The sequence below is a fragment of the Diabrotica virgifera genome, chromosome 7 (assembly GCF_917563875.1).
Source record: "Diabrotica virgifera virgifera chromosome 7, PGI_DIABVI_V3a".
Lineage (NCBI taxonomy): Eukaryota > Metazoa > Arthropoda > Insecta > Coleoptera > Chrysomelidae > Diabrotica > Diabrotica virgifera.
Genome location: NC_065449.1, coordinates 198567477 through 198584359, shown reverse-complemented (window position 1 = coordinate 198584359; position 16883 = coordinate 198567477). Strand labels below are relative to the sequence as shown.

Below are 16883 nucleotides of genomic sequence, written 5' to 3'. Positions count from 1 at the left end.
TCTTCACTTCCACATTAATTTCCATCTGTGTAGTATATATTGTTTTTTATTAGATTTAATAAAAAGATATTGTTTCACTTATTTTTTGTTTGTTTAAAATCATACCGTTTCGTTGAATCATCTTGTATATACTACTTTCTCATCTTAAACGAAATTCTAATGAATATTTTAATAGAAAATATTTTATTTATCTGTTTTCCACATAAATAAACATTTTATAACCCTAAGAATTAATTTTAGGTAATATTTATCTTACATATTTTATCATTTCTATTTTCAGAGACAAAAATAAAAAGTATTTTGAAGAGTCCGATTCCATAGTTAAAAAAGAGGAGAAAATATCAATGAAGAACATAAAAATTCCAAAAACTGTTGGTAGTATAAATCCTTCATTTAATGACTTCATTGTTGATGTATGGGATCCTGATCAAGAAGAAAAACGGTAAGTAGTATCGGGGGTAATTAAACAAGTGCATCAAAATTATCGATAATTTTGCTTGAAAGCGTATTGCATAAAAACTACTAGAGTTCATTTTCATATTTTGGCGAAAGAGCCCTCCTCATCTTTCGCCAAAATGTGAAAATGAACGGCAGTGGTTTTTAAAAGGCAATACACTTGAAAGTTAAATTATCTGATTATTTTGATGCAGAGTGTAATTTATAGAGAAAATTACTCGAAGAAAGTGAAACCAAAGAATACTCCATCCAACAAGAAGCGAAAGCAGCTGTCGGCTCCTTTGATATTCAGGGGACAGAAATATCGGTCGGAGAATGGTAGGGGTAATACTTCACACTACACTAAGAAAAGTAATGAGGAATTCGTTCAAAACTGTAGGAAATTTGAGTTACACTGAGAAACAAAGTAATAATTAAAACTATAGTGTTTTTAAGTTGATCTATTAATATGAATTGTATTTTTTTTCTGTAAAATTTAATATAACCCATATATAAATTTTGTACTGATAAGTAAAAAGGTTTTAAGTTAAAAATATCGATTTTGACTAAGTTTTGTAAACTTCTGTAAACGTGATGGATTTTTGATGCTTAGTTTAATTTAATAGTTAATTTCAAAATAGAGATTAAAATTTCTATCGTTTTCTATTACTTTTTTTCGTACTAAAAATTTGAAAAATAGATATTTTTGACCCAAGACCTTTTTACTTAGGACAGAATTATACTTTCGAATTTTCTATTAACTTTGTCTTAGATTGATCATTTTTTTTTTGTTTCCTTTTGAGAAATTTCTTTGAATGTCTATTGACCTCCAACACCGCCATATTCTCGCTGCACGAGGAAACTCTGCGGCGGAGGCTAGAATGACTTTATTCACCTTCGATTTCTTTCTGTACATCTGAGGTTTCTGGAAACTCTGGTTGTACTGTACCAAATTCAACTCGCCTGGATATATAACAGTTACCTCATCACATCTAGCATCTAATACTTGGGAATTAATCTATCAGCTGGAAACAATATCGAAGAAGAGGTAAAAGAACAAATAATTAAAGCCAGTAGAACGGCCGATGCCCAAACGGCACAATTTGGAAAAACAAACACGTAAGAGTGCAAAACAAAGGCCCAAATATATAAGTCAGTTATTAGGCCAGTTATGACTTATAAGGCCGAAACAAGACCAGATACAAGCAAAACACAAAAACATCTGGAGACCAACCAAATGAAGATCTTAAGAAGGATTGCTGGAAAAGTACTACAGGACAGGGTAAGAAGTGAGGAAATCAGCCGCATGCAAGCAGGATGTTTAAATCAAGGATAGTAAGGGACAAGTCACCGTTAGGCAGAAGAAGTATAGGACGCCCAAGGAAAAGCTGTAATGACAATTTAGGGACAGAATAAAATGCACCGTTGAAGAAAAACAGGCAGTACTGCCTATATAAAAGAGAGAAGACATCAGATCTAGCATCTAGCCACCTTAACCTGTTTCTTATTTTGTTTCCAATAGGATCAATAGGATCCACACCCAATTTTTTCGTATATACTGATTCCTAACATTATCTTTTCTAGTTATTCGCTAGTTCTAGTTATTAATAACTGCGGATTCAATACAGAACTTAACCTAACCCTAATGAAGCTCTGCTTTCACACAAAATTTTCCAGTTTCAGCTGCATTCGCTCTCTCTAATTGTTACCTTCTGATACATTTTTTATACCACTCTCACATATTCAGCCGGCACTCCTTTCCTACTTAGTACCATTAGGTTTCTGGTAACTTTGCTATATGCCTTCCCAAGATTAATAAACACAATGTGCAAGTCTTTCTCTTCCACTCATAAGTTTTTCCCTCAGCTGTCATAAAATAAAAATTGATGTTGTGGATCTGCCTTGTATAAATTCAAAATGACCTTTATTTCTAGAACCGTACACTAAATTTATACTATTGCAAATTAAATTAGACACTAAATAGCTATGTTTAAATTGTTTTTTTATTAAAAAGCTTAATTAAAAATCTGGGAATAAATAATTTTAATAGATATGTACGTATATGGAATCACATAAATGTTTAAAAAGAACTTTCTCTCATTGCCCTACCCCTACGATCGTTTACCTGCTACGATTTCTCGGTACTGAAAAGAGAATTATTTGTTCACGATCTAGTGGGGCGTCCCAGTACGAACCACACAAGAAAATCCACCTTTGTGTGGAGCCATCACAATGAGAGTTTATTTTAACAATAGATATGTTTAGTAGTATTATCCTTTTTTCTACAATTAGAAAAGATTAAACAACACAATAATTATACAACAAACAGCTGTTAGGGGTTAGGTTGAGAAATAAGAAATAATACATGAAACATGGCGGATCGTACATGCGCAAAGAAATTTGGATCGTGAAATAGTCGATACTTTCGCTTCTTGTTGGATGGAGTATTCTTTGGTGAAACTATCAAATGAAGAAATAATAATTGTCTAAAAAATTTATTTAACAATACAACGAAATCCAATCTTAAAAAAAACTTATAATTATTAAAGACACTTAAAACTCAATATCAGTGAATGGATTAAACTTGATACGTTATCGTTATAATACTTATCTTGTAACATTTTTGCTGTGACATTCCACATTATTTTTATTGTGAACTCCTTATAATCTTCCCCGTTTTGCCGCTTCATGTTAAATGCCGAATATTGAAGTACAGTGGAACCTCAATAACTCGGATTAATCGGGACCACGGCCGATCCGGGTTATCGAAAATCCGGATTAGCCGGAAAATATGGTAAAAATTAATAAAATACCGTAGACTTACAGATAAACTCCGTTATAATTGAAATACGACTGTACTACACACAATACGGTCACAATCGGAACGATGTTATGTTATTTAAGAACAGTGGAGACTAAGACCATTGTTTAAAAAATAATTTTTTAAATAGTCTTTTAGTCTTTTTTAAACAATGCTAAGACAGTTTGAAATAAATAAAGGAATAACAGGTGCCTGTTGTTTCCGATAATCCGAGACAATGAACGTTGTTCTGTCGCTGTCTGTCATGAGTCATTTTTACTATTGTATAATTCACATTACACAAATACCCATTATCTCTCAAATATTATATTACATACATTTTTATTGTTGAAATGTTTGTCTGATGAAAATCAGTCCGGGTTAGCCGGACTTCCGGGTTATCGGGGGCCGACTTATGGGGGTTCCACTGTATGTCCACAAGCTTACCAGTTTGGGTCTTTCTCTTCGTTAAAAGTGTAGTTTCTCTCAAGACGAAACTGCGTAAATTGACGCCAAACGTATTGTTTTTTATTGTTTGTATTTTTTTGGCTCAGTTTTATTAAACTAAGCAGAAAATGAGGATTTATTGATGAAAAACATGGCTAGATGTTATGGTGTATTCCACGAATATACGGCTGTTTTTTATTATCGCGACAACGAATATTTTAGTGTGCAACATAAGAAGTACGAAAGTATTTTGCTATAATAATTACTCCAATAAACAACAATATAATTTTCAATTTACTTTCGTTCTTCATATTTTGCACAGTAAAATATTCGTTGTCGCGATAATCCAAGAGGGTCGTATATTCGTGGAATGGGGTATAACATACCCTTTTTATATAGGGTGAGGCAGATAAAGGGCCTATTAGAAATATCTCGAGAACTAAAGGTAACTGAATTATGAAAATTGGAATAATGGGGTTTTGAAGACTGATCTATTTAATGAAAATATTTTCATCTACTTGGTACTTCCGGTTATACCGGAAGTTGCTTATAACTTCGTTTTTTTTTAAGTGGGACACCCTGTATATTTTGACATCTTTGGATTCTCCTCGATTTCTTCTTTCTTAAAATATAACGTTTTGTAACATTATACAGGGTAGGTTAAAAGATAATTACGTTTTCTTATTAATTTCGTAGCAATATTCACACCCTGTAGGATTGTAGTAGTTTGACATAGTAAACTCTATTTATGTTCAAATGATTTTCAATATAGTCTACTATTGTTAGCAATTATTAGTATAGCTAAATTTTTAATTTTAGTATACAGGGTGGGTCTAAACTCGGAATGAGTATTTTCTCAGTTTTCTTAAATGGAACACCCTATATTTTAGTATTGTAATGAAATGATATTTCATGGTACTTTTTTATTTCTTAAGCATTCCCTATACCTAACTGCTTTAATTTGTGCTTAATTGTTAATTGCACCAACAATCTTAACTTCGATGGTATTTTGACAGTTCAACCATTATTGGCAATTTTAAGTATCAGTCTAGATTAATATGTATTTATTTCCAAAAAATTATTTGTGATTGAATATTTTCACGGCCAACCTAATACAATTTCACATATTTTGTGTTGCAATTAATGTTTTGCTTGAATCACCAATAACTCACAAATTAAAGCAGTTAGGTTTAGGGAGTGCTTAAGTAATTAAAATGTACCATAAAACAACATTTTATTACAATACTAAAATAGAGGGTGTTCCATTTAAGAAAACTCAGAAAATACTCATTCCGTTTTTCGACCAACCCTGTACACTAAAACGAAAAATTTAGCTATACTAATAATTGTTAACAATAGAAGACTATATTAAAAATCATTTGAAGATAAATAGAGTTTATTATGTCAAACTACTACAAGCCTACAGGGTGTGAATGTTGCTACGAAATTAATAAGAAAACGTAATCTTTTAACCTACCCTGTATAATATTACAAAACCTTATATTTAAAGAAAGAAGAAATCGAGGAGAATCCAAAAATGTAAAAATATACAGGGTGTCCCATTTAAAAAAGCGAAGTTACAATCAACTTCCGGTATAACCGGAAGTAGCAAAGAGACCAAAATATTTTCATTAAATAGCTCACACCTCAAAACCCCTGTATAACAATTTTCATGATTTTCTTACCTTTAGTTCTCGAGATATTTGTAATAGGCCCTTTATCTGCCTCACCCTGTATATAACCACCCCTGGAATTTCGACGACAGTTTTTAAGTGATAAATTCATTACTAGAACCATAGGAAAAAATACAAACTATCTGCAGGATATGCATAAGTTATCAATTTTAGATCTAACTCATAAATATTGAACAAAGAAAAAATGTTCACTTCTTGTAGATAGTTACTTGAAAATATCTCAATACCGAAGTACTTTCTATACTTATGAAAATCAAGTTTCACCTATGTATTCCCATGTATTAGAAGATCTTTTCTCAAAGCAAATTAATACTTTTTTATGGATATTAATTTATTTAAATCCAGCCGTTTTTCAATCATTTATACTTCATAAATGGCCACATTATCAGTTTTATTATACAGATGGATCCAAAGTACAAAACAAAGTAGGATGTGCAATAATAAATATTCAAAGTGGATTTAAATAAAAAATATGAAAAAAAATTTTTTCAGGAAACGCTTTTCTTTAGTTCCGAGTGACTAAAATTAATAATATTAAAAAATCAACTAAAAAGCAAAAAATAAAAAAAATTGAAAAAATCCAACACATTCGTCAAAGAAAAGCGTGGCGCGTCTTCATCAAATAAACGGTTTTCGCCCCACGCTTTTCATTAACGAATGTGTTTGATTTTTTCAATTTTTTTTATTTTTTGCTTTTTAGTTGATTTTTTAATATTATTAATTTTAGTCACTCGGAACTAAAGAAAAGCGTTTCCTGAAAATTTTTTTTTCATATTTTTTACTTTTTAGTCTTACCCTTTTCACACATTAAAATATATCGTCATGTTTATTGTATATAAAACATATGATGTACAAACATGAAAAGTAGTCGGAATCGGCAAAAAATTTGAAACTTCATTGTTTATTTATGAAGCATAACGTAAACAATTAACGTAAAAAGTGAAATTATGTATAGTTTTTATAATTAGCTACAATCTGTAACAGTTTCAAGTTTCTTCGTTTTAAAAAGCAAGAGAATTTAAGCATTTTCCGTTAAAATCGTTTTTTTATTTAAACAATTAATAAACATAAAAAAAATGTTATTGACTATTCGTGTATTGTTCCCACAAATGCATATGGCTGCAAATTTTTAGTCATTTGCATTGAAGAAAAGGCAGAAAAGAAAAGCGTTTAATTAATACGCCAAAATGAATTCTAATGTTAATTATAGCACAAAACGTCTCTACCGGTAATTTTTCTAAGACTACGATAAAAACACAAATTTTTTTATTCGAGTTTTGGTTGAAATTTTGTTTCGTATCGTATTGAAATTTGACACGAATAAGCGCCGATTTTTATATAAACAAATATATGAGCGGTTAAAATTTGTTTTTTTTTTTGTTTATTTATGAAGCATAACGTAAACAATTAACGTAAAAAGTGAAATTATGTATAGTTCATATCATTAACTACAATCCGTAAAAATTTCAAATTTCTACATTGTAAAAAATAAGAGAATTTAAGCATTTGCCATTAAAATCGTTTTTTTTTTATTTAAACATTTAATACACATAAACAAATTTTTTTATTGATTATTCGTGTGTTGTTCCCGCGAATGCATATGTCTGCAAATTTTCATTCATTTGTATTGAAGAAAAGGCAGTCAAATTAACCTCTAAAAATTTGATGCAAACTATTGAACTAAAGAAAAGCGTTTAAAAATTATTCAAATTGCCATGTGAATCATCGATATACACTGCTGAAATGATAGCGATACTTTTTGCTTTAAGACACATATATAGTAACGAACCCTATAGCTGCATAATATTTACAGACAGTAACAGTGTCGTTGACAGACTAACTTACGTACATAAGTCCCAACAACTAAATCATATAGAACTGGAAATTATGACTCTTTATAATAAAATTGCAAATTTAGGAAAAAACATCATTGTATCATGGATAAAGGGACACGCTGGCATTAGGGGTAGACAGGCTAGCCAAATCCGCCCTAGAAGTAGGCGAAGAACCTCTCTTGAACTTATTACCCATTTCGGATATTGATATTATTAGTAAACGACATCAAAAAGAAAACTGGTAAACGTATTATCGAAACACGAGAACTGGAAGTAATTACAAACAAATGCAGCCTGAAATTCCCATAAAAAGATGGTTTCATTCTGTATCAAATCGCCATTTCATAAGAGTTATAAATAGATTGAGATGTAATCACGCTCTTACTCCCCTTCATATTTTCAGTTTGGGTCTCACAGAGTCACCTAACTGTGAGTGTGGAAAAGAAGGTGATCTACTACATATTCTCCTCGAATGTTCGCATCAATCAGTAAATATAAACAAATTTTATGATAAAATCTTAATATTTTAAAAATTCCACTTCCCGTCTACCTGAACAATTTGATTTTTTCTGAAGATAGTAATACATTAAAAACAATTTATCAAAAACTGTAAATATAAATTGTAGCAATATAATTCACCCTGTATTTAAGTAATGTTGTTAAAACAAAACAGGCATGTTTGTTAAAACAAAACAAACATGTTTGTTTTGTTGTTATTTTTTTAACCCTGTAGATTTAAGTAATTATTGTATATTATAATTGAAAAAAAAGAACAAGAAAAAAAAAACAAAAAAAAAGAGACAAAATAAAAAAGGGAAAAAAAATTTAAAAAAAAACTAAGAAGATGTAAACCTCCGATATGTTGAATCGGGTTTATGTCTTAGCGTCGTAAAAAAAACAATTAAAAAAAAGAAAAAAAAAACAAATTAAAAATATAATAAAAAAAAATATACAAAAAAATATTTACATCCAAAATAGTCTAATTTTTTAGATAGTAGTATGTTAGTTTGTTATGTACATATATTTAGAGTTAGAAATACAGAAAAAATTCCTGCGATTGGAAAAAAAAGGTTTGTCTTTAAAATAAAATGTCTGGCTAATTGGCTCAGCCAAGGCCATCAAATTCACACAAAAAAATACCCTTTTTATATAACAAAATTTTTTTATTGTCCAATATAAGCACATAAATCAAAAAAGAAAATGTTAATAGCCTACATAGAAACTGTTAATAAAAAGCTTGAGACTACAATTGAGTTTTAATTTAAATATTTTATATGTGCTAGAATATTCCACAGGGTGTTGCGAACTTTAAGGAAAAAATACAGTATGATTGTTACACCCGGTATAAAATAACATGTACCTGTCTAGCCACAATATTATTATATCGATTTTCATAAATAATAAGGCTTTAACATACTAAAATAATCACTCAAATCGGACAACAGGTTTAGGAAATTCGATACATCTAACGTGTATAATTCATCGAGTGACCCGATTTTTTTGCTCGCAAGTGTAGTTTGAAATTTGTTATAGGAATATACGATATTTTTAGTTGCTAATCAAACATTTCCATTTTCAGATTAAATGAAAACTCAATGCTTTCTCAAATACAACCAGTGGTATTTGATGATCGTGGTTTCCCGATACCTGAATTAGATGGTTCCATCCATGACATATTTGAAACTAATGATATGGATGGTAAGTTCATTTATTTTTACAATATACATTATTATATTGCCATGTATCACCTATATCACCTATAGACCTCTCATCAGCGGTAAAAAACTGTAAAACCGTGGAATTTTGAGAACCAACACCGATTTTAATGAAAATTTGGATTTAGGCTCAGTTGACCCTCTTCTTCAAAATCTACCCTATGCAGAACCGGGCTTTTGCTCTGGGGGTGAAAACAACCCCATCCAGGGGATGAAAAATTGTTCAATCAAAATGGCTATGGAAGTCGATAGATCGATCAATTCTGAGTAAATTTTGTTCTATAAATTTTTTTTTGCAAATGTTGATACTTTCTAAGATATTAGTGATTTTTTTTTATTTAGCTAATGCCTCAACAACTAATGGCCATTGGCATGGTAGGTACGGTAAATTTTTATAGTTAGGTACCTAGTGTCATGTGTAGTGTGTGTGTTGAGTAAGTGTCTTGTTACTTTGCAAAGTCGACGTCATTGTCTTTGCAAAGAGACGCTAATTGTATCCGAACGTCTGTGGTCCCTCCGGTGAGTACCGATCCCACAAGGACAGAAACTATTTTCATTTATAAATTTATAATAAACGAAAAATCTCTGACCCTGGTGAGATTCGAACTCACGACCTTTCGGATTTTTCGATCCAAAGGTAGGCGCCCTTACCACTGAGCCACGGAGGGGGTATATTAGTGATTGACACTATGCATTTTTCATTAAAAAAAAAGAATGTGTGTACTTTGTACGCACGTAAGAAATTATACTTCCATTATAATATAATTTCAACGAAATCAATATACCTACTTAACAGTTACAATACAAAAAATTAACAATAATTACCAAAAATGAACCAAAACTTAACAATGCCAAATATAAAAAAAAAAAAGAAAAAAGTATGAATCGTCCGAGATTTGAACCCGCAATCTCGCGATTTTTTGATCTCTGGTCCAGTGCTCTACCAACAAGGCCATCAAGCAGCATGCTACTTACCTTTCAGATATATGTACTGATGTGATCTTGATTATTGATATGAGATAATATTTTTATATGTCATTTAATTTAATCAATGCATTAATAATAATCTAATTAATTTACCAGATCACATATCAATATGTTTTCAATCTCAGGGCTTTTTATAAAATTAATTACTTACTTACGTGGCTTCTAAGTATTTCTCAATGGTTCCTAATCGGGATAGGAAAGAAAAGAGTAAAATAATAACACATATGGGTTACAATTGTAATCAAAATATTGTTTATTTTATTTAAATGGCAATCACTGCTTAATATTTGCTATATCTTATTATTCTTAAACATAACATTTACACATGGGAATCTTATTTCCTTTTGGTTTCCAATTGAAAGTTTTTATTAACATTTAACTATTATGATTTATTAGCAACAATTCTATTTAAGTTTGATGAAGCTTTTCTGATATTATTGATTATGTTTCTTCAATTTTAAATGTGGTATTTAATACGAAAAACCCATACATTCATGTCCAAACAAATGAGACTGACCTTTTTCTGGTGAACTGAGAATGTCTTCACACAAAACCCGTTTCCTGCTATCTTTGGCTGCAATCAAAACCTCGACCTGGCTTCCAGTAATGTTCTCCTCTGAAACTAGCTCGTATAGCTCTCGTTTCCTGCTTCTGTCGTGATGCTGTGTTCTACCTTTTTTTGAAACTGCAATCAGCTACCGGGAGCTCTTGGCTCAAGGAGGTTCTTTTACTCTCAACCTGGCCTACCTCTCGTTCCACGATAGATACTCCACACTCACGGAACTACACCGGCTTTCTCACTCTCCGTACACTACCGTCTACTACTGGACTTCACTTCTCGACAGCTCAAAACATTCTGATCTCTATTTGTCATTCATTCCCCTACTTTCTAAATATCCCTTCCAGATTCACAAATCAAACTTCCACCACCAACTCTCATTCGCAGTATTCCTCAAAACCAATTTTTAATCTTTCTAAATATGCTTAATGGATTTCAAAAGAAAAATAGTTAATTCCCATTCTAAAATTACTTTCTACTAATTACAAAATTTAATGATCTATTATCTACTTCAACTGAGTCTTATTTAGCATAAGCTAATGATCGAACCTTCCGCGAACAACGATAATGACCTATTATCGATTTCACTTGAGTTTTATTTAGCATAGGCTAATGATCGAACCTTCCGCGAACAACGATAATGGTACGCTCCATTCACTTTGTTTGTTCTAAGCGCATTGTCCCGAGTTTCGTTTAATCACTTCTTAAAATTAAATATAACAATTTGTTGTATACAGGTTGTTCTAAATTTATATACCCGTGGTTGAGAAAATTGAAAATATTTTATATTAAATTGAATTTTGTCTATAATTATCAAAATTTAATTTTCATATCAAATAGAAATATAACAGTACATAATTATACATCACGGTGACAAGTGAAATATAAAAATAGATGTTTTATTATTTTACGCCCAAGGAAGACAAATCCAAACACACAAAATCATAATAAAAAACCTTTTAAACCACCTTTTTCAAATTGCGCAAGTTGTATTATTAATATTAATGTTAATAAATGAAATATAAATATTTTCACGTTTCACAATTTGACAATTCACTTTTAACTGCAGTGTCTTAAAAATTTTAAAGCACTAGTGCCTTAAAAAAGCATTTTTAACGCTCCTATGGAGTCCTAAAAATTGCATTATTAACACGTTTGTAGAAAAATATATTTAAAAACACTAATATATTCTTTCCACACCTTTTCTGGACTGATACATACATAAATTAAAATATTTTGAAGTTTAACTTCAAAAATATAATATGAAAACTATTTAAAAAGGCAGTATAACTATTAACTAACCTTTGTTGTTTCTCTTCCCACAAATTTTAAAACGCAACAGCCATACATAACCAAACCGTCAACCGTCCAAACCACAGCTGCGCTACAGCTGCCATATTGGATAATTTTTGACATGTCATTTGAACATCCAATCAGAACAAAGTTATAATGCGCATGCGCCCGGATCGTAGGTTTTAACATATAAAAATTCACCCTCATATCGCGCGTAAAGAAGTATAACTTCAAAAACTCACGTTTTATAACCGTTTTTCATGAATAACTTAAAAAAATTTAATTGAATAGAAAAAATAATTAAGAACAAAATTTTGGCTAATAAAAAACAAAGGGATTCGCGTCGGAAATACCTATCTAAACCCAATAACGACTGAGCTATTACTCTTTAAAGGATGGTTATTTTCGAAGAACCTCGAAATGGAGAATTTCTAAAAAAAAGCAGGAAGCGACTTTATTTTCGTCATAAGTCAGTCAGTTCTTATCAGACTTTTGTTAGAGCTCATTAAAAAGGTTTTTAAATGAACTTGAAAACGTGTTTGTTGTTTTCCCAAAAAATGGCACCACATTCAAGTAATTTGAGATTGAAGATTCTCCATTTCGAGGTTCTTCGAAAATAACCATCCTTTAAACTTTAAAGAGTAATAACTCAGTCTTTATTGGGTTTACATAGGTATTTCCGACGCGAATCTCTTTGTTTTTTTATTAGCTACAATTTTGTCCTTAATGATTTTTTCTATGAAATTAAATTTTTTAAAGTTATTCATGAAAAACTGTTATAAAACGTGAGTTTGTTCAATGAAAATTGCATAGTTTCAATCTTTAGTTGGAAGTTTAGTCATTTAGTTTCAATCTTGGAAAGTATCAACTTTGCAAAAAAAATTATAGAACAAAATTTACTCAGAATTGGCCAACTTCCATAGTTATTTTGATTGAAAAAATTTTCATCCCTAGGTGGAATTGTTTTCACCGCCAGGGAAAAAGCCCGCTTCAGCGTCTGGTAGATTTTGACAAAAGTTATAAATACTACCTAAATCCAAATTTCAAGGAAATCAACCTTGATTCTCAAAATTCCACGAGAAAATGGCTGTTGATTGGACTATTATACTACCTGTTCAAATGTTCGTCTTTTAAGGATTCTGAGTATATGTCTCACATATGCAATGAGGATTCTCTTACTAACTTAATTTTCTTCACTCCATGTGGAGCATAGGGTATCAACTGTCTGCCTCCATTCTGTCGTATCCTTTGCAATGATCTTTATCCAAATTCCGTAATTTTTTGAGCATTATAAAGATAGTACAAAGACATACATAATCTTTTTTTGTAAATACACCTTCAATTTACCGTGTACTTCTCGTAGACTGTGTTACCGACTGTACTGACAGTTGATAAACTGCAGCGTTCCCGAAATTAAGCAGGTATACTCACAGCTGCATTCTGAACAGGACCGTACTAAAAATGTTTCTCTAGCGCAATCGGTTTCCAAAATAACGAACCGTATACCACAGAAAAATTCTGAGCGCACAAGAAGAACGAGCGGCAAATTTCATAGAAGAAAAGTGTAAAAGTTTAACTTTGGTAGTAAAATTTGGGCAAAACATGAATTTTTCAATTTTGAGAAATTTCCAAAAAATTGGTATCTACAAATAGAATTTTTTCTCACGAATCATAAGCCTTATAAAAATTATGAGCGCACTTGTAGAACTAGCGGTAAATTTCATGGAAGAAAAGTGCAACATTTTAACTTTTATACTTGTGCTCAAATTGGACAAAATATGAATTTTTAAATTTATCGAAAATTTCAAAAAATAACTCTAAACGGAACTTTTCTGACGAACCGCAAGCAGGAGAAAAATTCTGAGCACGCGAAAAGAACAAGCAGCAAATTATAAAATTTTATTTAATTTTAATTAATTTTATTTAATTAAATTATAAAAAAATATATTTAATAATTTCAAACATATTAAAAACAAATTTAAGATTGTAACTGATACACTACAAACTTTATTTTGTTTCTTCTAACTAAACTTTATTACTTCAAACATTATGTAATTAATTGAAAATAATAATAAAACCTCATTCATATCGAGCATTTTTTGTTTATTAGTAATGAATTCCTTTGGTTTATTTTAAGTTAATTTTATCCAAAATTTAGCTTTTTTTATCTATTAAGGCAGTACGAAATATGCCGGGTCAGCTAGTTATTTATATTAATAAATGTTATTTACAGTGGATGTGGACGATGATGATGTTATTGAAGTAAGACAAGCAGAATCTTTACTTCCACAAATTCGAGATAGTGTCCATGTTGTTGACTACAGACCTATGGAAATGAGTATTCAAACCTCAGAATATTCTTTCAATCCCGTTGTAAGAACTTCAAACGGAAAATACATTGATCAAATATGGGCTGGACCGAGCCATTGGAAACTAAAGTTTATCAGAAGGTAATTTATTATGTTATACAGTATGTCCCTGTAAGTTGTATCCATATGGAAAACTTTTTTATTATTAATTTTACGAAAAAAAGTTATTCTTCATAAAAAGCTCTGCATGGTCCAAAACCTATGATTTAACCATCAAATATCTAATGTTTTGAATATTATACGAGGTAGGTATGTCAAAAAGTTTGAATTTCACTAAGAGTAAAGTAGCTTTATTTTTCACAATATTGAAAATTGCTATTATTAAAAGTTGTTTGGAATTAAAAACTATATTCTAGTATGCAATTACATTCTTCTAATCGAATTTTTTTTAATTATGGATAACTAACATTATTTTCAGTTATTTCAATTCAGATAACTCTTTTATTATTAATTTTACGAAAAATAGTGATTCTTAATAAAAAGTTCTGCATGGTCTAAAACCTAAAATACAACCATCTTATGTCAAATTTTATCAATTTTATACGAGGTATGTCAAAAAATATGAATTTCGCTCAAGAGTAAAATACGTTTATTTTTCACAATATCGAAAATTGTCATTATAAAAAGTTATTTAGAATTAAAAACTATGTTTCAGTATGTAATTACATCCTGCTAATTGAGATATTCTGAACTATAAAGGTACTTTACTTTTGATCTAAATTTATCTTTTTTGACATACCTCGTATAAAATTTATACAATTTGATATAAGATGGTTGTATTTTAGGTTTTAGACCATCCAGAACTTTTTATCAAGAATAACTTTTTTTCGTAAAATTAATAATAAAAGAGTTATCAGAATTGAAATAACTGAAAATAATGTTAGTTACCCATAATTTTTCAAAAATTTTTTTGTCAATTATAAGGATGTAATTGCATATTATAATGTAGTTTTTAATTCCAAACAACTTTTCATAATAGCAATTTTCAATATTGTGAAAAATAAAGCTACTTTAAAAAAGATAAAGGCAGTTTTTGTTTATATTTGACTGAGAGTTGGACCACCATCTGCATATAGCTATTTCAGCATCCTCATGCATCCTCAGTGAAGCTATGCAGTCACAACTCTGAAAGAAATATCAACAATCTACCTATTTAAGGGAAACCATCGCGATACAATGATTCCACCTTTTGAGACGCAATCTAGCGACATCTCTCGTATTACGAGGAAAACAACGAAAAGCCCTAGATACAAAGTTTACTACGTTTTAAACAATTAGAATAATTGAAATGAAAATATAATAAACAATATTTTAAATCTAAGACTTGTCGTTAATAAACTGCTTTCTGGCTGCATCCTGTATCTCCGGCTTTTACAATATATATATATATATATATATATATATATATATATATATATATATATATATATATATATATATACGACGAAAATAGGAGAAAGCAAATAGAGGACACTTAGGCCACGCATTTACCTTCTCTTCTTCTAGGAAAAGGACCGAAAGACAGTTTCTAAATACTCAAAACTGAGTGAAAATGAAAAAGATAAAGGCAGTTTTTGTTTATATTTTATTCAGAGTTGGACCACCATCTCCATATAGCTATTTCAGCATCCTCAGTGAAGCTATGCAGTCACAACTCTGAAAGAAATATCAACAATCTGCCTATTTAAGGGAAACCTTCGCGATACAATGATTCCACCTTTTGAGACGCAATCTAGCGACATCTCTCGTATTACTAGGGAAACAACGAAAAGCCTTAGATACAAAGTGTACTACTTTTTAAACAATTAGAATAATTGAAATAAAAATATGATAAACAAGATTTTAAATCTAAGACTTTTCGTTAATAAACTGCTTTCTGGCACTACTTTACTCTTGAGTGAAATTCAAACTTTTTGACATACCTCGTATAACATTCATAAAATTTGATATCTGATGGTTGAATCTTGGGTTTTGGACCATGCAGACCTTTTTATAAAGAATAACTTTTTTACGTAAAATTAATAATAAAATAAGTTTTCCATATGGATACAACTTACAGGGACATACTGTATATTAGATAGATATCGCAAATGCATTTTTATCGCACACTAATAGCGGAACACGCTATTTTGGCATGTACGCAAGCGTAGAGTGAATGTTACGCTAATACCGGATAACGTGTCCCGCTATTTAGGCTGAAATAAGGGACTGTAATAACGTTAACGCTAATTTGACATTTGGGATGAAACATAAAAATAATTTATAGAATACAAATTTTATAAACTAAAATCTGTGAATCATCTTGTTTCTTGTGTTGAGAAACACGTTGCGTTCTTATTTTGTCTGCAATAGACTACTTTTTTTGGTTAGGATATTAGTTATTCAGATATTTGATATTATTTTGATACTGATTATTTATATTTATTGTTGGTTAAATCATTAAAATTAAAATGCATGTCAACCTGCTCAATATCCCCATTCATTTTTCAATAAAAAACAATTAGAGTATTCCTCAGCATTAATTTCTAATCCCAAAAGTATGTTGTCATAATAACGTTAAGCCCCGCCCCCAGAACATTTGCGATAACTCTTTTGATGTCTTTGTTGGAATAGACCGTTATCCCTTATTTACGTCTTGACACTCTAATAACGTTTGCCTTTGCGATATTCCTGTATTATTAAAGTTAACTACTGTAAATAGGAATTAATATACTGCTTAAAGGGGGGGGGTTATAGTTTGAAAATTTTT

General features: G+C 30.4%; 1 protein-coding gene across 2 annotated transcripts in view; it reads left to right on the top strand.

Annotated features, from left to right (window-relative positions):
* LOC114335235 (condensin complex subunit 2) overlaps positions 1-16883 on the top strand; it is a 66920-nt gene that overhangs the window by 25694 nt on the left and 24343 nt on the right. For both annotated transcript variants that reach the window (XM_050655307.1, XM_050655308.1), the window contains 3 exons: positions 281-442; positions 8791-8909; positions 13999-14215. In XM_050655307.1, coding sequence (XP_050511264.1) covers positions 281-442; positions 8791-8909; positions 13999-14215 — 498 coding nt within the window. The remainder of the gene's footprint in view (positions 1-280; positions 443-8790; positions 8910-13998; positions 14216-16883) is intronic.